Genomic DNA, 23,815 nt, shown 5'->3' on the forward strand with positions numbered 1-23,815 from the left:
CCCCCTGGGACCAGATGCGGCGGAGGTGAAGGAATTGGGAATATGGGATGGCATTTTTGCAGGAGGTAGGGTGGGAAGAGGTATAGTCCAGGTAGCTGTGGGAGTCGGTGGGTTTGTAAAAAAAAAAAAGTCAGTGTCAAGTCGGTCGTCATTAATGGAGATGGAGAGGTCCAGGAATGGGAGGGAGGTGTCAGAGATGGTCCAGGTAAATTTAAGGTCGGGGTGGAATGTGTTGGTGAAGTTGATGAATTGCTCAACCTCCTCGCGGGAGCACGAGGTGGCACCAATGCAGTCATTAATGTAGCGGAGGAAGAGGTGGGGAGTGGTGCCATGTAACTACGGGAGATAGACTGTTCTACGTAGCCAACAAAGAGACAGGCATGGCTGGGCCCCATACGAGCACCCATGGCTACCACTTGTCCATTGAATGCATACAGCAAAACAAGAACCCTGCACTTGTATCACCAGACTGAATTTCCAAACGTGGCAAGGAATTATTGAGGGGATGCGAATGGATATATAGGCATCAATCATGTATTTAGTATAATTTTAGACAATTGTCTTTGCACTTTGAGTAATGTTGGAGAGGTGGTAGAAGAATTCCCAGGCTGTTTTTTTAGCCCATTGAAAATGCAAACTCACATAGGAGTCAGGATGAGAAGTTGGAACCTCAAGCCTGCTCTGCTATTTGATAAGATGATAGCTGGCCTGTCTGCTTTGAACTCCATATTCCCATCTCCAATGACCTTAGATTTCTTTTAGACAAATGAATCAATCTACCTGCGCCTTAAAAGTATTTAATGACTTGCCTCCACTGTCTTTTGAGGCAGAGTTCCAAAGTCGCACAGCCCTCTGAGAGAAATAAAATTCTCTTAATCACTGGCCTAAAACAATTATGCCTTAATTTTAAAACAATACCCCCTAGTTTTTGACTCGCCCACAAGAGGAAATATCCTTTCTGCATCCATCTTTTCAAGACCATCTAGGATCTTATACACATCAATCATGTCCTCCCTCACTGTTTTAAACTAGAGTGGAAACAATTTCAGGTTACAGTCTAGTAAATCTTCTCTGCATCGCCTTTGACAAATAAGGAGATCAAAGCTGCAGGCTCTTTTCGAGATGTGATCTCAACCGTGTCCTGTATACAGTAACTGAAAGTTAACATACATACTTCTAGGTTCAATTACTCTTGTAATAAAGGATAATCACTAGCTACATTATTATACTAATTCTTTGTGACTCGTGCAGTAGGACACCTAGATCCCTTTGCATTTTGGAACTCTGCAGTCATCTCCATTTAAGTACTCTGCTGTTTTTATTCTTCTTGTAGAAGTGTACAAATTTAAATTTTCCCACATAATACTCCATCTCCCAGATTTTTGCCCACACACTCGATCTATCAATACCTGCAACCCTTTATGCCCTCATCGCAACATGTCTTCCAATTATTTTTGTGCTATCAGCAAATTTAGCTATTGTGTCTTGGCTCCTACAACTAAGTCATTCATATATATTTTACAAAGTTAAAGCCCCAACAAACATCTCTGCAGGCACCACTCATCATATCCTCTGTTTTCTACTACCCAGACAATGTTCTATCCATGCTATAAATCTTGAGCTCTTACTTTGTGCAATATCCATTTATGTGGCACTTTGTCAAATGCCTTCTGGACATCTATATGTTCACCTTTAACCACAGGGCATATTACTCCTTCAAAGTGCTTCAATAAATTGGTAAAACTTGACTTTCCTTTCACTAAACCATGCTTGATGTTCCAATTTATCTTGAGCTTTCGCCTCCATAATGATCAACGCTTACCCCACAGCAGATGGCAAGCTAATTGGCCTATAGTTCTGTTTTCTGCCTCCATTCTTCTTGAATCAAGCAATGCCATTAGCTAGTTTCTGGCCTGATGCAACCTTTCCAGAGTACAGCACATTTTGGAAAATTAATACCAACATATCTGTTACCTAATTAGTCACCTCCCATTAGGCCCTTAGGTGAGGCCTATCAGGACCTGAAGCTTGTCATTCCATACCTCCTCTAGTTTTCTCATTCCCAAATGATTGTTTTTTTTTAAACAAGTTCCTCTCTTCCTTCTACCTGCTCTACAGCAGTGAAGGAATCTTGAGCAGTGAAGACAGAAACAAAATGGTTGTACATGTCATCTGCCATTTCTTTCTTATCTAGCGTCCTCTTTTTTTTTGATTGTCATAGACCCCTCTGTGATCAGAACCTAATTTTTGTTTCCATACAGCCATGTCTCTGACACAGTCAACAATCATTTTTATTTATTTCTGTGTGTTATCAGTTTATTTGCTTTGTGAATACTATGCACATTCAGATGCTGAGCCTTTAGTCTTGTCATCTTATTAGCCTAGTAACAACTAATCTTGACTGTTGCTGTATCTTTTAATTTCTTCTCTCTGGCGCTTGCTGCCAATCTCCGATCTTCATTTCCCATGCTAACGTTTTGCTCTCATGCCTTGACATGGACTTAATCTTGCTCCTGACCAGCCTTTTTTAGTTTTAGCCCTGTCTACTCACTTAGTCACACAATTTGCTAGAACACTAGCCAAGCAAACCTTCAGGTGCAAGCCACCCCAATTGTACAGCTCCCACTTTCCCTAATATTGATGCCAGTGTACTGTAAATCACAACCAATTTGATTCATTCCACATAAAAACAAGAATTGCTGAATGGGCTGGATATTGCAAAGAATAGGGATGTTGATAATATTCCATCTATAGTACTGAAGATATGTGTTTCAGGACTGGACATGCCCTTAGAAAAGCTCTTCCATTACAGTTACAACCCTGGCATCTGCCTAACTATGTGGAAGGCTGCTCAGCCATGTCTTGTACACACACAGCATGGCAAATCCAACCTGGCCAATTACTGCCTCATCAGTCTGCTCTCGGTCATTCAACCAAGTAATGGGAAAAAATCAAGTGGCACTTGTAGAGGAATAATCTGCTGAATTGGAACTCAGTTTGGGTTCTGTCAAGTCCACTGAGCTTCTGATCTCATTACAACCCTTGGACACCAGATTTGAACTCTGGAGGTGAGGTGAGGGTGACTACTCTTGACGCCAATGAAGCATTTGACCAAATGTGAGATCAAAGAATCCTGGCAAAATTGGAGTCAGTGGTAATTGGAGAAAACCTTTCAGCTGGATGGAATCGTATATACAGAGCGGAATGTAGTTGTGATTGTGGAGGTTAATCATGTTAGTCCTAGAACATTATTGTGAGAGTATCTCAGAGGAGTGTACTAGTCATAAAACATCTTTAGCTGCCTCATTGGTGACCTTCCCTGCACCATAATGTCCGAAGCAGGAATGTTTGCTGACAATTGCCCCGTTATCACCAACCTATATGATTCCTTAGATACTGTATTTGAATGGACAACATTCAAGTTGCAGTGATAGTGGCAGATAATATTTGCATCAGCGAAATGCCAAACAGTGATGATCTCCAACACGACAGAAAACGACTATTGTCCCTTCACTTTCAGGGCCACTCCATCATTGATGTCCCCACTGTCAACATCCTAAGTATTATAAATTGACCAGCGATACAACCAGCCATATAAATAAATTGGTCACGAGCAGGTCAAAGGCTGGGAGCTCTCCAGTGAATGTCTCTCTCCTGACTCCTCAGTGCTTGTCCATCATACTGACATTGGAAGCAGTCCAGAAAGGTTCATTGGGTGGATCCTCTGTATGAGGGAATGTCTTTTGGGGAGAGCTCATGTAGCTTGGAGTTAACCTTGTAAACCTTGAAGTTTAGAAGAATGGGAGGTAACTTATGGAAACATGGAAGATTCTCAGGGGGTTTAACAAGGCAGATGCAGCAAAATATTTCCCTTGTGATAGTGTCTAGGACCAGAGGGCATAATTTCAGAACAAGGGATCACCCATTTCAGACTGATGATAAAGAAATTCTTTGAATGTGTGGAAATTTTTACTGAGGAAGGTATTAGAGACTGGATGATTAAGCATATCCAAGGCTGAGATATACAGGTTTTTAAATCAGTAAGGGAGTTGAGGGTTATGAGGAGAGGGTGGGAAAGTGCAGTTGAAGATTATCAGTTGAGCCATGATTCTATTGAAGAGAAGAACAGACTTGATGGGTTCAACGGCCTATTTCTACATCTTATGTTTTTTGGTATTACCTACAAAACACAAGTCGGGAATGTGATGGAGTAATCTCCATGCATCTGGATAGATCCGGTAGGTTTCTAGAAGCCCAACGCTATTCAGGGTTAAGTGTCATCTAGATTGACAAGCCCACCACTACCTTCAATGTACATTCTTGGCCCCACCGATGAGCAGCACCAACCACAGTCGATAAGCTGAATTGATTGGATAGCTGGTTAGTGATGCAGAGTGACACCAGTAGTGTGGGTCTAACTCTGTACCAGCAGAGGTCATTATGAGGTTGCCTTCTCCACCTCATGCCTTGCAGAAGGTGTGGTGACCCTCTGATTAATCTCACCACCACTCGTACCTCTCTCATGAGAGGTCCTCAGGGACTATGGCAGCTTTCGCTTTTGCCATCTAAAAAAAGTCATTAGCAGCAGCTCCCAAATCTCCTCCAACAGCACGATTAAGACTTGTAAAAAAATAAGGGCAACAGATACATGGTGTTATGGACCAAACCAAAGCCCCTCAAAATATATTAGGAAGATAAACCTAGAACCTAACTTTTTCTTATTTTTAAAGGCAAGGGTAAGGTTTTGTGTTCTGGATGCAATTTGTTTGGTCAAGTTAGTACGCTTGAAGCAAAACACACTTTATTCTCACACTATAGTTAAAATGCAAAATGAGAATCTAAAAAAAATTAGCCTAAGTGTAACTCTATCAAAATACTTAACAAGATAACATATATATTAACTACCACTGATTAGCTGTTCCAAGATAGTAACATGCTATAAACACACCTTGGCAGAGGCAAATTCAATAAAATTGACTGTCTCACATGCAACGTTTGTCCAGTCCAGGAAAAAAGAACATGAAGAGAAAGCTCTGCGTGTCTGAGAGAGGGAACTCAAGTGTTTTACACTAACAGGGAGCGATGTATAGCAGCTTCCAAACCCCAACAGCTACAGCAAGTTAAACTAAAATCCTGGTTCTGTGGGAGCTTGACCCCATCTCTTCATTCTGCTGTTGTTCCAATATTTAAAAAAAAACAAGGTCTCACAAGCTGTTTCCTTTTTGGCTTACAACAGACAGCTTAGTACCTCTCTCCTATAAAAAAGGACAAAATGCACATCTGAAAGCCATAGTATCATCATGATGGGCACATCACATCATGACCTATCATCTCCAGGCCACAACCAGCTCTGACTTCAAATTTAAATCCATTCCTCTACTGTCACTGCATCAAAATCCTGGGCTCCCTTTTGAACAGCATTGTGGGTGTACCTTACACCAGATAAGAACATAAGAACTAGGCCATCTGGCACTTCGGGCCTGCTCTGCCATTCAATAAGATCATGGCTGATTTCTTTGTGGCCTCAGCTCCACTTACCTGTCCCCTCACCATAACCAGTCTACTCAGTCTCTCCTCATAAGCTAACCCCCTCCGGAATCAACCTAGTGAACCTCCTCTGCATTCCTTCCAGTGAACTGCAGTAATTCAGAAAGATGGCTTGTTAGAACCTTCTTGAGGGACAAATAAGGATGAGCAATAGATGTTGACTTCACTATTTATATTTGTAATATAGTGTAAGAAAAAGATACAAACCAAAAAGAAATGAGAGGAGGGATAGTGCTGACAGAAGAGATTATTACAGTTCTGGAGTAGAGTTAAGAGACAACTAAGATACGGTACACAAGTACATTTTTTCCCAGGCCATCAACTAATGGGAAAGATGAATAGGAAAATTACAGTGAAGTGCAAAAACTATAGGTTAAATGGAAATTTCAAGTATCCTAATGTAGACTGGGATCATCATGGTGTATATAGCAGACAGGGTAAAAAGCTTCCAAAGTGATCAGGCGAATGTTTCTCACCCAGTGAGGAAGGAGGCATCAATTTCTGGAGAATGAGGTGGTTGCATAGCTCATTGGTTCATATTTTAGGAATGCTAATCAAAAGCATCATAAGGTTGCAGATATGTACAGAAAAGGATAAGGTGTAACCTTGAGTTTAAGTAAGTTGAATGAGGGTTAATTTCAATTGGTATCAAAGATGAACAGGCAAAACTATAATGGAAGTATGGATCCTCTTTAAAGAGGGAATAGTTTAGATATATCTGTGGCACATTTCCATGAGGGGAAAATGTAAGATTAGCAATGCTAGAACTCCCAAGAAAACAGAGTAAAATGGAGTAGAAAGAGTATATGTGTGACAGTAATGATAACATGATAGATTTTCACATTCAGCTTGAGAGTGAGTAATTTGGTCACAAATAACTGTGCTACATTTAAATAAGGGTAAATACAAAGGAATGAGGACTGAGTTGTCTAAAGTAGGCTGAGAAAAGGGTTTTGTAGAAAAGATGTTTGATGAGCAATGACACTAAGAAACTAGGTCATTACATTGCAAAGATATATCCCTGTGAGGAAGAAGGATTCTGGGAAGGGGATAAGCCAACCGAGGTTAACGAGGGAAGTTAAGGATAACTCAAATTGAAAGAAAAAGCATACGCCGTGCAATGTGGTTTACAAAGTAAGCCAAAGCATTTGCAAGATTTTAAAAATCAATAAAAGATGAACAAAAAATAACAAAATCAGAGAAAATAAACTTTGAGACTAAATTTGTAAGTGATATCGAGACAGAAAGAAAGACTCCTTGAAACTTTAGAAGAAAGAGGGAAAGAAGCTGAAGTGAACATAGGTTGCTTAACGAATGAGGCTGGGGAAATAAGAGTAGGGAACCAGAAAATAGCAGAATCGTTTAATAAATACTTTGTATCAGATTCATGGTGCAGGACATGAAGAGCTTTCCAGCAATACTAAATCAAGAACAAAAGGTAGGGAGGAAATAAATATAATGACTTTCACAAGGAAGAAAGTACAAGAGAAACAATCAGACTAAAGATTGATAGGTCTTCTGGATTTGAGAGATTGCACCTTCGGATACGAGAGGAAATAGTGACAGAAATAGTGGGTGTAATCTTCTAAGAATCCTTAGATTTGGGAAAGTCCCAGAGGATTGGAAAACTGCCAGTGTATCCACTTTATTCAAAAAGGGATGAAGTTTAAAAAAGTGTAATATAAGCCAGTTAGCTCAACATTCGGAAAATGGCAGTGTATTTAGAAATACATAATCTAATTGAGCGGAGTTACGTGTGATAAATGAGAATTCTTTGAGGAGATAATGCACGTAATAAATTCAGTCAGTTCTATAATGCAGTAGTTCCATTCTTGTGCAATCCTGTGTTATAAGAAAATCGTGTAATAGCAGCACCATTTAAACTAATGGGGCTGGAATTGTATTGTAACCTATACACGCTTTAAAACTTTGTGCTTTAGAAATAGTATCCCCAATTTGTCAATTGCATTATCGTGAATTCACATTAATCAAACGTGCCTGATAGCAGAATGACCTAAAAATGGAAACCAGTAATATATTTGGTTTTCCCAAAGGCCTTTAATAAGGTACATGAAGCTACTAAATAAGATAAAAGCCCATGGTGTTGCGAGTTGAATGCTCGCATGGATTGACGGTTGATTAACTAATAGAAATGAAAGAGTTGGGATAAAGAGAGCATTTTCAGGATGGCAACCTGGAGCTAGTGAAGTACCACAGGGATCAGTCCTGGGATCACAATTTACAATGCATATTAATAGCTGGAGAAGGGAAGTGAATGGACTATCATCAAATTCGGTAATGACACAAAAGTAGGTGCGAAGGCAATTAGTGAAGTTAACACAGTGTTAGAGACAGATTAAGTGAATGGGCAAAAACTTGCACATGCAATGTAATGTGGGAAAACACGAGGTAATGTATTTCAGCAGGAAGAATAGTGATGAATATTATTTAAATAGAAAAAGACTCCACATCACTGAGGCAGAGAGGGATTTGGGGATTCTCAAACGGAGATAATGATGACACCAAATGGAATGTTTACCTTTATTCAACAGGGAACAGACTATAAAAATAAGGAAGCCTTGCTTTGACCACACCTAGAAAACTTGGACCACTTTCCTTTCCTCTTTGCTTCAGTGATCTACAAATTTTCTCCATTTAAATAATATTCACCTGTTTTCTGTTTTAAGTGCATAACCTCATGTTTTTGATCTCCTAATCTAAGGAAAGATATTCTGGCATTGGAGGCAGTTCAGAGATATTTCACTGAGTTTATCTAGGGTATGGAGGAATCTTCTTGGCAGTGATTAAGTGGTTTGCCTGTAATCTTTGGAATCATTACAGTGAGAGGCAACTTCATTAGGTCCTTCAGAATTTTAACGGAATAGGTGTGGAGAGGTGGTTTCCCCACATGGGAGAGCCTATTCCTTCTCTGAGGGTAGTGATTTTGTGGAATTCTTTACCATAGAGAACTGTTGAGAAAGAGTTTTGACGAATATTCAAAGCTGATACAAACGTTTTTAATCAATACGGGGACAATAAGAGGAGAAAAGGCACAGTGGAGTTGAGGGTTATCAAATCAGCCATGATCATTTTGAAGGGCAGGGCAGATTCAATAAGCCACATGGCTCCTATGTCTTTTGTTCTGCTGGTCTTATTTTCTCTTTTAATGCACAAGAAAGGAGTTGAAATAGGAGACTGACAAATATCCTGTTCCATCCTAAGCAGGGGTTACTGTGCCCTTGCTTCTTTGAATATTATCCCCGCAACTGATTAAACTTTCTAATGAATAAAACTGCTTGAAGCTGACACACTTGCCTTGTATAAAGAGAATATTTGATGATTTTGAAATGTAACTTGATTTTGCTTTGCAGAAGTCTTTAAGAATCCATTAAGATGAGAAAATGGTAACAAAAATTCAAAAATGACTTGGAAGGAGGTAAATGGTACATGGCGGTAGTTTTCAGACAGACCAACCTCACTGAAATCAAGGGGCAAAGATTTAACAGTCAAGACATTTGATATGAAAATCTCAAATTATTTTCTTTTTCAAACACGGTCACCAATTTTTAGAAGCACTTTGTATCTAGGTAACTATACAGGTTTAACAAAAAATGATCACTTTTCTCTGAACACAGCTCAATCAGTCCTCAGGCAGTGTTGATGCCGAGACACTTCATGGTAGATGTCTCTGCAGACTAAAGGAGAGCTCTTGGTGGATACAGAGCAAGAGCCAGCTGAACAGTGCATTGGGCAGAGCTGGGGGCAGCATTAGTGGAATATGAATGCTCATTTGATGAGTCTTGTCTGTGTAACACATGAAGCTGTCTCTCACCTGCAACTCCTGTATCTTGATCTCAAAAGATCTCTGTGGGGGTCCCAGTGTTTTAAGAATGGCTGCACTTGTGAATCAATCCTCTTGCCAACCTACTGTCAAGTTTCACTGTCGGAAACCTTATATTCTCCATTATTTTCCAAGGGTAAAAATATACCTGTCCTGTTATTACAATTACTAATTTCTGAGACATTTGCCTCCACATATTCTAGCAGCAGATAACTCCAGGAGGTATGATGAGGATTGACATTACACCAGGCCGTTTATTAGAAAAATTAGTGAGTTTTGCAAGTCCTGTTGTAAGTGGGGCAAAACTTTCTTTGCATATCACATCTCACAATAAATACACAAGAGTTGGCAGTAATGAGTTTGTCTCATAAAAACCTCGAAAAAACTTAAATGACATTTATCCAAACTTATGTAGGTTTATCCTAATATCCAGGAAAAATATAACCTGTACATGTTTACGAATGAACTCACGTTTAAAAATTGATTAGCATGATAATATATGACTCTCAGCAATAACATTGTAGTGTGTATGGTCAAGACTCAATTCCAATAAAAGCTGTCTGTTTAGTTATTTGGGAATGGCATCAGCCCATGACCAAATGTCACTATTATATCTTTGTGGTAAAAGTTCACAATTTTTAAGTTAATAAATAATATTTATTCCACAAAGCACTCATACTAGTGTCTGGCATTGTGATTGATTTGGATGCTCATATTAGAATACTCACATTAGAATCTTAACCAATCTGTAAATTTTGATGGATCATTGTTTTAAAAGGAAATCACTGGGTTTCATCAAATTTTTGACACAAAGTTCCCTTCCAGTATCTAGTATAATTGATATGGTTCTGGTTGCAAAATAGAATTTTGTGTGTGGCACTTGCTGTGAAAAGCCATTTACAGCTTCAGCAAGATAGTTAATACGTTTCTGTCAAGAGACAATGTTGTACTGCTGGGTAATATGCATTTGGGAACTAAATATCAACAGTGATCTATTTTAGTCAACTAAATTCATTTTTATTCATGATCAAACAAAAGAGGAATTTGTTCAGTTTCCTTCTGTTTGAATTGACAGAGAAAACTAGCAGATGAAATTTATTGGGTTTATCAAATTTCGGTCATTTTGATATTATAACCTGGCGGCAAATGCTTCTAAGGATCATGACAAAGCAAATTATCTCTTTTTCCCAGTAAGCAGAAACTTGTTTCTGTTTAGCACTGAAAAGACAAAGTAGGACAATTTTCCATTTAATTTATCAGCACCTCAGAATTTTCTTTCACATAGATTTAATAATGTTCCTCAAATTAAGTAATGATTTAGGGGATATCTTAAATATAAATTCTGATGCAGTGATGGACTATTATGACCACTATCTCTCTGAACTGGATTGTTTTGTCGAATTCAGAAGATTGTTGAGATAGAGTTCAGTAGGGTATTGTGCAGAACAGTAGGGTATTGTGCATTACTAGACATGTGCAGCGGTTAAAATTGGTCTTTGTTTTCATAATTCTGAACCAGATATAATAAAATTCTTACATTCAATATAAGATTTAACAACGAGGATAAGTTGCCATTTCTGTAATTCGGACTTAAAAGCTGAGAATGCTGGAACCACTTAGAAAATCAGATAATAACTGCGGAGAGAGAAGAACTAGGCTAATATTTCGGGCTGTTGACCTTTCATCAATTTTTATCGACTATTTAATTTTGATTTTTCAGCTGGTTGCAACATCATCGTCAAGTTTGGCTTTCATATAAGTTATGGTCAGTTCGCTAATGTTTTAAAAGTTAATATATTGAGAACCAAACACTAACCTGTTTTGTCAAATTGACACACTTGAAATGTAATTTTAGAAGTCTGTCTTAAAGTTACACATCTGTGATAATGGGTTACTCCACATAATTTACAGTACTCCTAGACATGGGTGAAGTGGAATAGCAATAATAAGTGGAGAGGCTTTGCTACCCCCTACAGGACTGATTATGACTAACTTGTTAATAGGATTTGCACTTCAAAGATTAATGAGAAATTTATTTATTAAGTCGTTTTTCCTTTGCATTTTGGATTTAACCATACAACTTTTGTAATTTAGTGAAATTATCTGATTGATAGAATAAACTTGCACAACACTTGCCACTGAACAAAGAGCATTTGTTTGCACAGCATAATGACCACACACATTCCTAGAACATGATTTGGAGATGCCGGTGTTGGACTGGGGTGGACAAAGTTAAAAATCACACAACACCAGGTTATAGTCCAACAGGTTTAATTGGAAGCACACTAGCTTTCGGAGCGACGCTCCGAAATTCCTAGAACAAGTAGCAGTGTCATCAAAGAACATGCAAGTTCTTCCGTTCATGGCTACACATCTCTGCAATGTATCCATAACCATGTCAACTATGTTGGGAATTTTAAAATAAAATGCACCTGAATTGCTGGTCACTTTTTTTAGAGAGTTTTCAATTTTCATATTTCCCTTTTTTTTTACCAGTTCCATTAAATTTGTATTTTAAATGGTACTTGTTTAACAAGAGTAAAATTAGAACAAAAGTAACTGTAAAACAAATGGAAGTTTTTTTTCCTTTTTTCAGTTATTGGGCAGACAAGTTATGAATAAACATGTACAGAGCAGGACCACCTACCTGCCCTAATCATATTTACTTCTAAAAACAAAAATAGACTTGCGTAGAGGATTGATGGTTCATCTCTTATGGAGTAGTATTAGAATTATAGACAAAATTTGTGTCTTTAGATGAGCAAAGAAACAAATTAATTTCAGAAACCAATATTGTTCTTATAAATTTAGCATACAGACCTTCAGTATGCCACTAAGTCTCTTGTTTCACAGTTGCTTTGCAGAGAGGAATTTATGATCGTTACACTTTGTAAAGTTTTTTGCATTTGTATTTGAGATTCTACATTTGAAAGTTCAACGCAGAATGGATTAGGCTTGAACTATGGAGAAAAACAGTATCTGCATTAAAATCAATCACTTTTTTTTTAAAGAATGGATTCAAGCATCTTTTTGCAAAGTTAGTAACAGCATTTGCAAGGTGAGAGAGGTTACGTTTCAGCAATATTTTGCCATTCACTCGTCACCCTTTGAAAGTGTAGACGTAATTGTTGTAATTGAATCTGTGCCTGTTTTAGTGGCCAAGAAAAATTTATTTATTGATTAAACGTGATTTTCAATTCGAGACTTTTTATGCACAGTGAAACATGTTGACTTCCTAACTCTCTCTACCTTTTGGGCTGAAGTTGGATGGCACCACAGAGGTGAGACTCAGCAAAGGATGCACTAGCTTGTTGACTAGTCTCATTCATGATTCCCAGTGATCTTGCATATTGGGCAAGAGATGTCATTGCAAAGAAGATCTTTCCAACAGAGACTGAGCTTGGAATTGAAAAGGAGATGGACTCCTAGTGGCATGCTGGGGAAACAATGGCACCTTTTCACTAACATCCCAGCACTGTCTTACTGGGAAGCGATAGGATTTTTCTTTACCATTTTAAAATTCAACAGAGAACAACTCCATTCTGGTATGCCCTTGAGGACTGCGTCCTTGCCTTAGCACAGTCCATCTGCCCTGGTGGGGCAACAAGCCAGTTGTCACAGTAGACCCTTTGATTGGACTCCTTACTTCACTGGCCCACCCATCATCCTTAATTTACAGAGGCAGGAGAAAGTGAGGACTGCAACTGCTGGAGATTCAGGGTCAAAAGAAAAGCACAGCACGTGAGGCAGCATCCAAGGAGCAGGAGAATCAACATTTCAGGCATAAGGAATGCTAGGGAAATAATGGCACCTTTTCACTAATATCCCAGCACAGACCTACTGGGAAGTGATAGGAATTTTTTAACCATTTTAAAATCCAACAAATAACAACTAAGTCGCATGATAGTCACTTTGACATCTCAACAATCTCTGCAAAAATCAGCCCTTTGTTTTACTGTGTACTATGCTGAAGTGTCTGAGTCATAGACTTAGATGCCATTCATTAAGTATCAACAAAGGTGATAAAGAGTGTAAAGAAAAATGCACGTTTGAATCAAATGCTGTTATTTTATAATGGTTCAGGTGGATCATCAATGTTATAAAATTGGTTTGAATGTGCTTAGGATTCTTTTTAATAAATGCTTCTAAAATCTGTGCTTGGTTTTGCTCAATACATCTTGGTACAAGATCAAGGTCACAGAGCAAATTAGGAAGGCTTTGCCCAAATTTCTACGGTAGAGTTAGTGTATTTAATTACTCGGTATTAGAGAAGCAAATTATACTAACAAAAGTAGAAATCATTGAAAGTGCACTTACTTGCTGAACATCTCACAGGCAGAAAAGTTAGCTACTTGGGTAGTCCATTTTATTTTGTGATAAGTGCTTAGTTTCCTTATTTCTGGTTGTGTAACAATTGATCAGTATTGAGCAAAATGAATGGGATGTTCATGGCAGTATAGATTATGACAAAAATAATTTGTGTACCATATTACTGAATAAGTTGTCCTGCAAATTCATCCTAAATATCTTACACTTCTGAGATCCAGCATCCAAACCAATCTTATGTAATTTTTTTTATGAGTGGTGATGTACCGTTTTAATATTTTAATTTTTTCTTGCTTATTAAGAATACATTTAATCTATCATTTACCTCTCCAGACTTCAATTAAAGTTTCTTTGCATGAATATCTTTCACTGCTTACAGTTTGAAATGATAATGCAGTGGCAGGGTTGCTTTAAATTTTATTTTTTTAAAAACTGATTAAAGTGTAATTTAGAATTTGCATATAGATTTTGCTGTGGAAATATTTTTTGACCAGTGCCTGAATCTGTAATATCACCAGCTTATGAAAACTTAATGTTGCTAAACAGTAGTACTTGAAATTGTTATTTATCTTTTTGGCTACCTTTTTTAAAATAAAATCTGATAAATGAGTATCTCAACTATTTTCATTGGTTTTTGAGACTTGAATAAGAATGATATCTCAGTATGTAAAACTGTACTGATATAATGCATAACTCTGAAAACTTCTCAAATTTAAATTGACCGAATTGTGTTACTTTCAAAATAGGTGTACTAAAAATTTTAATTCCATTTATGTTAATTGTATTAATATGTCTATTTTTAAATTCATCATCCTTGTTCTTTAATGTTAAAATTAATACAAACTTCCATAAGTTGAAAGTATAGTTTGCATCGCTGAAAATTTAGCATGGCAAAATCTAATAATCTCATAATGTGGGATGCAATATTTTATGAATTGTTACCTGCGTATTTTAAGTGTACTTTAGGAACATGACATTCAAGATTATTTTCCTGTCAGAAATGATTACATACTTTCATACAAAGACTTCTTCTGACTAATTCAGCAGCCACAACTGAAGAACCTGAGGTGGTCCCTGATCCTGTCAAGCAAACTGATCGGGTAGTGAAAATCGCTGGAATCAGTGCTGGAGTTCTGGCTTTCATCCTCCTCCTCCTGGTTGTGGTAATGATCGTCAAGAAAAGGTACTGTACTGTTTGTATTTCTAGAATGAATGCAACTACTAATTGACTTATTGCACAGAATCCATCATGCATTTCTAAAGCAGTTTTAGGTAGTTTGATTATAATTGCACTTTGTAACAGTGTTTGTCTCTTTTAACAAAATATCTAATTACTTTATATAGTAATACCATGATATTTCATATAACCAAGAAAAAACTAACAAGAATGCATACTGCTTGCACATTTTATTTAAGGAAAGAGTGACCAATGCTCATTTCAAAACTGCAAGAGGAAGTAGACTTGATCAGTTCTTAACATCTAAATTACGAGTGACATGAACCTGGTAAATTTTTTGATCCCAAGTTTTGTAATGAGTTTCACCTCAAACGTTTGTGCCTGTTTTCTAACCAGCCATGGTTTATCTAAAATGTAAAAAGCCCAATGATTACTCAAGTTTTCACGCACCGTAATTTTTTTGACATTATTACTGCTGATGAGAAACTCTGCCTAGAATTATGAAATTTTCTAACCTGAGACACTAACTGGATCTATAATAATCTCTCTGGTTGGTAAAACCGCCCAGCAGAAGGCCACAGTCAGAAGTTAGTTGTTGAAATTGAAACTTTCCTGTGAAATCTGAAAGGAAACATCAATGGACCTTCCTTAATTTATGATTGAGGTACCCAGCATTTTTGCCTTTGTAAGCTGCAGAAATGTCATGAGGAAAAGACTGATTTTTCTGAAAACTAAATGACTCGATGAAATATTTTGAGTTTAAGCAGAGAAGGAGAAATAATAGAGCTGCTGGTTTGACTTGACAAATGGGGATGTGACTGAATGACATGAATGTAGGAGGAAGCTTTATCAAGTGGACTAGAAAGGAAGCATGGTGGATATATTATGTAGTAGAAAAGGAGAAGAGTCAGAGGAAGGTGAAGGCCACTTAAAGACATAGTGAACTCTGAGGTGTGTTACATAGGCAAAGTCAAGTTGACAAAGTGGGTGGAATAGTGGCAGATGAATTTCAAAGTAGAGAACTATGCAGTGATTCATAATGGTAGATCAAACGTAGAGTAACACTACAAAAGTAAAACACATTCTGAAGCAGAGGAATTTGTGTGTATATATGCATAAGTCATTTGAGAGTGTTGGTGCAAATGAGATGCAGCAGTATATCAAGCATAAATAAAGTAATAAAGCTTCACTTAATAGCTTTTCATTAATAGAGTATAAGAGCAATGGGGTTATGCTGAAGTTGTAAACAACACCGGTTCAGTGTCAACTTCAGTATCACCTCTAGGTCTGGGCACCTCACTTTATAATGAGTGTCAAGGCATCATTGGAGAAGGTGCAGTGAAGATGCACGAGGATGAATCAGGGATGAGAAACGTAAATTACATAGATTGAAGAATCTGAGATTGTTTTCTTTGGAGAAGAAAAGCTTGAGAAGAGATTTGACAGAGGTACGCAAAATCATTTGAGGAATCATTTATGGGGTCTGGAGCAATCAGGCCAAGGAAAGTTATTCTCACGAATGAAAGGATCAAGTACACAAGGGAACAGATTTAAGGTAATTGAAAAAGAAGCAATGAAGACAAAGGGAGAAATATTTTCTTGCAGCAGAATGTAAGAATCTGGAATAAAACATAGAGCATTGCAGCACAGTACAGGCCCTTTGGCCCTTGAAGTTGCACTGCCCTGTAAAACCAATCTGTAGTCCGTCTAACCTGTACTATTCCATTCTCACCCATATGCCTATCCAGTGACCGTTTAAATACTCTTAAAGTTGGCAAGTCTCCTACTGTTACAGGTAGTGCGTTCCACGCCCCTACTACTCTGAGTAAAGAAACTACCTCTGACATCTGTGCAACATCTATCACCCCTCAATATGTTCCCTCGTGCTATCCGCCACCATCTGAGGAGAAAAGGCTCTCACTGTCCACCCAGTCTAACTCTCTGATTATTTTATATGTCTCAATTAAGTCACCTTTCAATCTTTTTCTCTCCAATGAAAACAGCCTCAAGTCCCTGAAACTTTTCTCAGAAGACCTTCTCTCCATTCCAGTCAACATCCTAGTAAATCTCCTCAGAACCCTTTCCAAACCTTCCACATCCTTCCTATAATGCAGTGACCAGAACTGCATGCAATACTCCAATTGCGCACCAGAGTTATGTACAGCTGCAGCATGACCTCATGGTTCCGAAACTTAATCACCCTACTAATAAAAGCTAACACGCCATATGCTGCCTTAGCAGTCCTATCAACCTGGGTGGCAACTTTGAGGGATCTGTGTACATGGACACCAAGATCTCTCTAGCACCAGAGTTATGTACAGCTGCAGCATGACCTCATGGTTCCGAAACTTAATCACCCTACTAATAAAAGTTAACACGCCATATGCTGCCTTAGCAGCCCTATCAACCTGGGTGGCAACTTTGAGGGATCTGTGTACATGGACACCAAGATCTCTCTACACATCTACACTACCAAAAATCCTACCATTATCCCAGTGCTCTGTATTCCTGTTACTCTTTCCAAAGTGAATCACATCACACTTTTCTACATTCAACTCCATTTGCGACCTCTCAGCCCGGCTCTGCAGCGTATCTATGTCCCTCTGTAACCTACAACATCCTTCGGCACTGTCCACAACTCCACCGAACTTAGTGTCATGCACAAATTTGCTAACCCATCCTTCTACACCTTCCTCCAGGTCATTTATAAAAATGACAAACGGCAGTGGACCCAAAACAGATCCTTGCGGTACACCACTAGTAACTGAACTCCAGGATGAACATTTCCCATCAACCACCACCTTGTCTTCTGTCAACTAGCCAATTTCTGATCCAAACCGCTAAATCAACCTCAATCCCATGCCAGTATATTTTGTGCTGCCTACCATGAGGAACCTTATCAAACACCTTACTGAAATCCATATACAGAGGAACTTCGATTATCGGAACGAGATAGGCAGACACTGTCTCGTTCAGATAATTGTTATTTGATTAATTGATTCAATGCCTTTCCTCTGGGGCTCAGAGTTTTCTGTTTAGTCTGCTCCCCGTTCAGGAGACTAAGCAGCAGCACACCATGCATGAGCCCCTGCCCCCGCCCCTTCTCCTGATCCCAAACTCGTCCAACCCTGTGTAACACCGCCATCACCGTCAGCCCCCCCATCCGCCCCCGCCCGTCCGTGCTCCCCTCTCCAGGGCGGCCAGACTGGACACCAGACTGCGACTGCCTTTTGTGGGGGGAGGTGAGTTTACAAATAGCGAGCACCCGACACACACACAGCCACACGCGCGCGCACACACAACTTTTTACTGCAACGTTTTGACAAGTTCCACCTTTGCCCTGTACAGAACAATGTTAGAGAGATTATCTGGGTAAAGGGGTTTAGGGTACACCCCTGTGTGGAACTCCAGGCAAAGTGTGTGGGGAGAGAGAGAGGGGGCAGGAGGTCAGTCATTTGGAAATGGTGCCTGGGCTCCCATCAGTCCAGAACTGTTGTCGGCAGCATTTCTGTAAGCCAAGTTCACTTTTAATCATTGTAAACAAAGACGCAATCAGTGTTGGAAACACGTCTTTGATATAATGTTTCTATCAGGACCTCAAGATCTCCCTTGGATAATCTGATATTCTGATAATTGATATTCGGATAATCGAGGTTCCTCTGTATACCACATCAATCGCTTTACCCTCATCCACCTGTTTGGTCACCTTCTCAAAGAACTCAATAAGGTTTGTGAGGTATGTCCTACTCTTGTCAAAATCCTGTTGACTATCCCTAATCAACTTACTCCTATCGAGGTGATTATAAATCCTATCTCTTATAACATTTTCCAACGCTTTACCCACAACCGAAGTAAGGCTCACTGGTCTATAATTACCAGGATTGTCTCTACGCCCCTTGTACAAGGGGACGACATTTGCTATCCTCCAGTATTCTGGTACTGTTCCTGTAGACAATGGCTAGATAAAGCTCAAAGCCAAAGGCGAAGCAATCTCCTCCCTGGCTTTCCAGAGAATCCGAAGAAAAATTCCATCCGGTCCACGGGATTTATCTATTTTCACACTTTCCAGAATTTCTAACACCACCTCCTTGTGAACCTCAATCCTATCTAGGTGGTAAAAACAATGACTGCAGATGCTGGAAACCAGATTCCGGCACCACTAATCCTCAATCCTATCTAGTCTCGTAGCCTGTTTTTTCAGTATTCTCTTTGACAACATTGTCTTTGTCCAGTGTGAATACTGACGAAAAATATTCACTTAACACTTTCCCTATCTCCTCTGATTCCACACACAACTTCCCACTACTGTCCTTGAATGGCCCTAATCTTACTCTCGTCATTCTTTTATCCCTTATCTACCTATCGAAAGCTTTAGGGTTTTCCTTGAGCTTATCCGCAAACAACTTCTCATGTCCCCTCCTTGCTCGTCTTAGCTCTCTCTTTAGGTCTTCCCTGGCTAACTTGTATCTCTCAATCGCCCTAAATGAGCCTTCACTTCTCATCCTAACATAAGCCGCCGCCTTCCTCTTGACAAGTGATTCAACTTCTTTAGTAAACCACGGTTCCTGCGCTTGAAAACTTCCTCCCTGTCTGACAGGCACATACTTATTACATACACACAGTAGCAGTTCCTTGTATAAACTCCGCATTTCTATTGTGCTCATTTCCTCTTGTAACTCGCAAACACCCTAAATGAGCCTTCACTTCTCATCCTAACATAAGCCGCCGCCTTCCTCTTGACAAGTGATTCAACTTCTTTAGTAAACCACTTGAAAACTTCCTCCCTGTCTGACAGGCACATACTTATTACATACACACAGTAGCAGTTCCTTGTATAAACTCCGCATTTCTATTGTGCCCATTTCCTGCAGTTTCCTTCCCCATCTTATGCATCCTAAATCTTGTCTAATCGCATCGTAATTGCCTTTCCCCTAGCTGTAGTTCTTGCCCTCCGGTGTATACCTATCCCTTTCCATCACTAAAGTAAACATAACTGAATTATGGTCACTCTCACCAAAGTGCGCACCTACCTCCAAACCTAACACTTGGCCGGGGTCATCACCCTAATGTGACCTCTCCCCTTGTTGGCTTGTCTACATGCTGTGTCAGAAAACCCTCCTGCACACAATGGACGAAAATGGACCCATCTAAAGTACTTGAACTATTGTATTTCCAGGCAATATTTGGAAAGTTAAAGTCCCGCATAACAACTACCCTGTCACTCTTGCTCCTACCCAGAATTATCTTTGCTATCCTTTCCTCTACATCTCTGGAACTATTCGAAGGCCAGTAAAAAACTCCCAACAGGGTGACCTCTCCTTTCCTGTTTCTAATCTCAGCCCATACAACCTCAGTTGACGAGTCCTCAAATGTCCTTTATGCAGCCATAATGTATCCTTGACTAACAATGCCACACCTCCCCCTGTTTTACCATCTTCTCTGTTCTTACTGAAACATCTAAATCCTGGAACTTGCAACAACCATTCCTGTCCCTGCTTTGCTCATGTCTCTGAAATGGCCACAACATTGAAGTCCTGAGGTAACGACCCATGCTGCAAGTTCACCTACTGTATTCCGGATGCTCCTGGCGTTGAAATATACACGTTTCACACCAACTTCTTGCTTGCTGGTGCCCTCTTGCAACCCTGAAACCTTATTTCGGAGCTCCCTACTCTCAACCTCCTCTATACTTGAGCTACAATTTAGATTCCCATCTTCCTGCTGAACTAGTTTTAAACCCATTCAAAGAGCATTAGCAAATTCCCCCCCAAAGATATTTGTGCCCCTCTGGCTCAGGTGAAGACTATCCTGTTTGTAGAGATCCCACCAACCCAGAAATACCCACAATTATCGAAGAATCCAAAATTCCTCCTTCCTGCATCATCCCTGTAGCCACATGTTCAGCTCCTCTCCCTCTCTCTCTCTCTATTCCTCACCTTGCTGGCACCTGGCATGGGTAACAAACCAGAGATAACAACTATTTGCCCTAGCTCTTAGCTTCCGCCCTAGTTCCCTGAATTTCTGCTTTAAGTTCCCATCCCTCTTCCTACCTATGTTATTGGTCCCTATGTGGAGCATGACTTGGGGTCGCTCCCCCTTCCCCGCAAGGATCCTGAAAACACAATCCAAGACATCACGAACCCTGGCACCTGGGAGGCAACACACCAACCGTGAGTTCTCTCTCATTCCCACATTCTCTCTGTCCCCCTAACTTTGGAGTCCCCAGTGATGAATGCTCTGCTCCTCTTCCCCCTTCCCTTCTGAGCAACAGGGACAGACTCTGTGCCAGAGACCTATGCTCCATTGCTTACACCTGGTAAGTCATCTCCTCCTCTCTCCCCCACCCCGCCCCCGCCAACAGTATCCAAAATGATATATACTTGTTGTTGAGGGGAACGGCCACAGGGGATCCCTGCACTGCCTGCCTTTTCTCTTTCCATCCCCTAACGGTAACCCATCTACCTTCTTTTACCTGAAGTGTGACTACCTCCCTGTAACATCTCTCAATAACCCCCTCCACCTCCCGAATGATCAAAGTTCATCCAGCTCCAGCTCCTGTATTGAGTACCTATGAGTGTGATGGAGATAGGTTCAGTTGAGGCATTTAAAAGGGTATTAGGTAACTGTCTGCAAAGGAATAATATGCAGAGTTAAAGGAAAAGTCCAGAAACCATAAGGAAATAGCTAATTTAAAGAACTGGAGTAGACATGTTGGGCTGAATTTGTTTTTTTCTGTGCTGTAGCAAATCTGTGAGAATGTTAGGTGAAATGGGAAATGGTCAGGATGCAAATGGAAAATGGTTGTGGAGAGCAGTTTGCAGAGTGGGGCGTGGTGACACAACAACGAGAGGGGCTAAAATGGATGTAGAAGCAATCATGAAGAAGTTACATTATTCAAAGAGGATGTTTTAAATATTGTGACACACGTGGAAAGAGAAGAGTGTGAACGGTCATTCCTCTCCTTGCCAACAAAATTGAATGTTGAAAAGCATAGTATTTGTCCTTATGATCGTGTTTCCTGACAAACAGTGGGTTGTTTGGTGTCTAACATAAATTGCAAGAAGAGAGGCAAAATGCTGCTGAATTCAAGTGCAAAATAGGCTATGTAATATTGGGCAGTTAGATTCCAGAGAGGAGCAGGACCATGCAATGTTAAAATATCAGAGTTGAAAAATCTACAAACCTGCATTGCAACATCTGAACTATTGTAAACCATAGATGTGAAACGGACCCTGTCAGAGATCCTAGGAGCAGCAATCTGAATGTGTAACTAACAAGAAATGCCACACAGGAACATAGGAGCAGGTGTCAGTCATTTAGCCATTTAGGTCTGTTCTGCTATATATTAAGGTCAGGTCTGATCTGCAAGCTAACTGTATATATCTGTCTCTGCACTTTGTATGCCTTAATATCTTTGGTTGGCAAAAACATATCAATCTCCAATTGAAAGCAAATATGTTGCCTAGCATCAGATGCTAAACTGTAACCATACTTTCGGTGTTTACTTATTTCCCTGGTGAAAAGTTGGCTAAGTTTTTAGACTACTCCCCTAGTTCTCATCTTGCCAAAAAGGAGAAATAGCTCCTTCTGTCTGGTTTATCAGTTTACCTTAACATCTTGAAAGTAAATTGATCCTAATCTCTTAATTTTTAAGAGAACTTTTTACACAGACTGAACACAATCTAGCACCTTGCAAATGATCTGCAAAGAAGTTTAAAGGTCCCACACATTTAAATAAATAGGCTGTGCATAATAAAAATATTAAATAATTTTTGAATGCAACCCTAGTTTGTGTAGTCTCTCCCTTTAATTTAATTGCAGAATATGTATATTTCTGGTAAATATACACTAAGCTCTCTACAGTGCCATGACTTCTATCACCTTGTACATTAATCCTCTTGATGTAAAAGTAAGAATTTCATTAGCATTTGCTGGTATATTTTTTGCATCTGTTATGACCCGGTGAGGAGCAGTGATCAGCCCCTTTTAGTCAACTGCAACAAAAAATTTTTTTTCAGCAAGTGGTTATCATTTTCCAATTAACTTAGTTAACCAGATCAAAAATTAAGGAGAGCCCATTCCAAGGAATGTTTATTCAATGAAAGAGTTTTATTACATTTTGAATCCAAGAAATGTAAGAAATATGACATCAAATGCCCACATAAACAAAAGATAATGATGTTTACCAATAAAGAGGGTTAGGAAAAAGATGTCTAGTACAGATAGGGTAATAAAAGCAAATGTAGATCTTAAGAGTACCTTGAGTTTCAAGAAAAAAGAAATCTTGAGTCCAACTGCTTAGCTGTAGCCCTATTTCACCAGGAGTGGCCACTCTTGCAGATCACCTTGATTTCCCTATGAATGGCTCTCCAAGTTACTTTTTCACCAACACTGGTTTTTGAGCTTGAGAGAGGGACAAAGAGCAAAAAGCTGAAAATGTGTTGCTGGAAAAGCGCAGCAGGTCAGGCAGCATCCAAGGGGCAGGAGAATCAACGTTTCGGGCATAAGCCCTTCTTCAGGAAAGCCCTTCCTGAAGAAGGGCTTATGCCCGAAACGTTGATTCTCCTGCTCCTTGGATGGTGCCTGACCTGCTGCGCTTTTCCAGCAACACATTTTCAGCTCTGATCTCCAGCATCTGCAGTCCTCACTTTCTCCACAAAGAGCAAAAAGCCTTTTGACATCTTAATGTTAATTGTTAATGTTGCTTTTTCTGTCCTTGTTTTAAGCAAGCCACTGAATTTTGGTCAGTTTATATCTTTCAAGTCTAGATCATTGGTTTTTCAAACTGAACACTCAACAGGTAACCTTTCATCTCCATTATGTGCAAGTGTGAGTAAGATGAGAAACAAATTTCTTCACACATCATTGGGATTTCAGTGTCTCCTAATTAAGATGGTTGTTCTGTTGCAGCCAGTTTTGTGAGT

At 39.4% G+C, this 23,815-nt stretch overlaps 1 protein-coding gene across 10 annotated transcripts in view; it reads left to right on the forward strand.

Annotated features, from left to right (window-relative positions):
- The window catches only part of ptprk (protein tyrosine phosphatase receptor type K), a 588,682-nt gene that overhangs the window by 467,075 nt on the left and 97,792 nt on the right, over positions 1–23,815 (forward strand). For all 10 annotated transcript variants that reach the window (XM_043683654.1, XM_043683667.1, XM_043683662.1 and 7 more), the window contains exon 14: positions 14,759–14,897. In XM_043683654.1, coding sequence (XP_043539589.1) covers positions 14,759–14,897 — 139 coding nt within the window. The remainder of the gene's footprint in view (positions 1–14,758; positions 14,898–23,815) is intronic.

This window comes from Chiloscyllium plagiosum, chromosome 3 (genome assembly GCF_004010195.1).
Source record: "Chiloscyllium plagiosum isolate BGI_BamShark_2017 chromosome 3, ASM401019v2, whole genome shotgun sequence".
Classification (NCBI taxonomy): Eukaryota; Metazoa; Chordata; class Chondrichthyes; order Orectolobiformes; family Hemiscylliidae; genus Chiloscyllium; species Chiloscyllium plagiosum.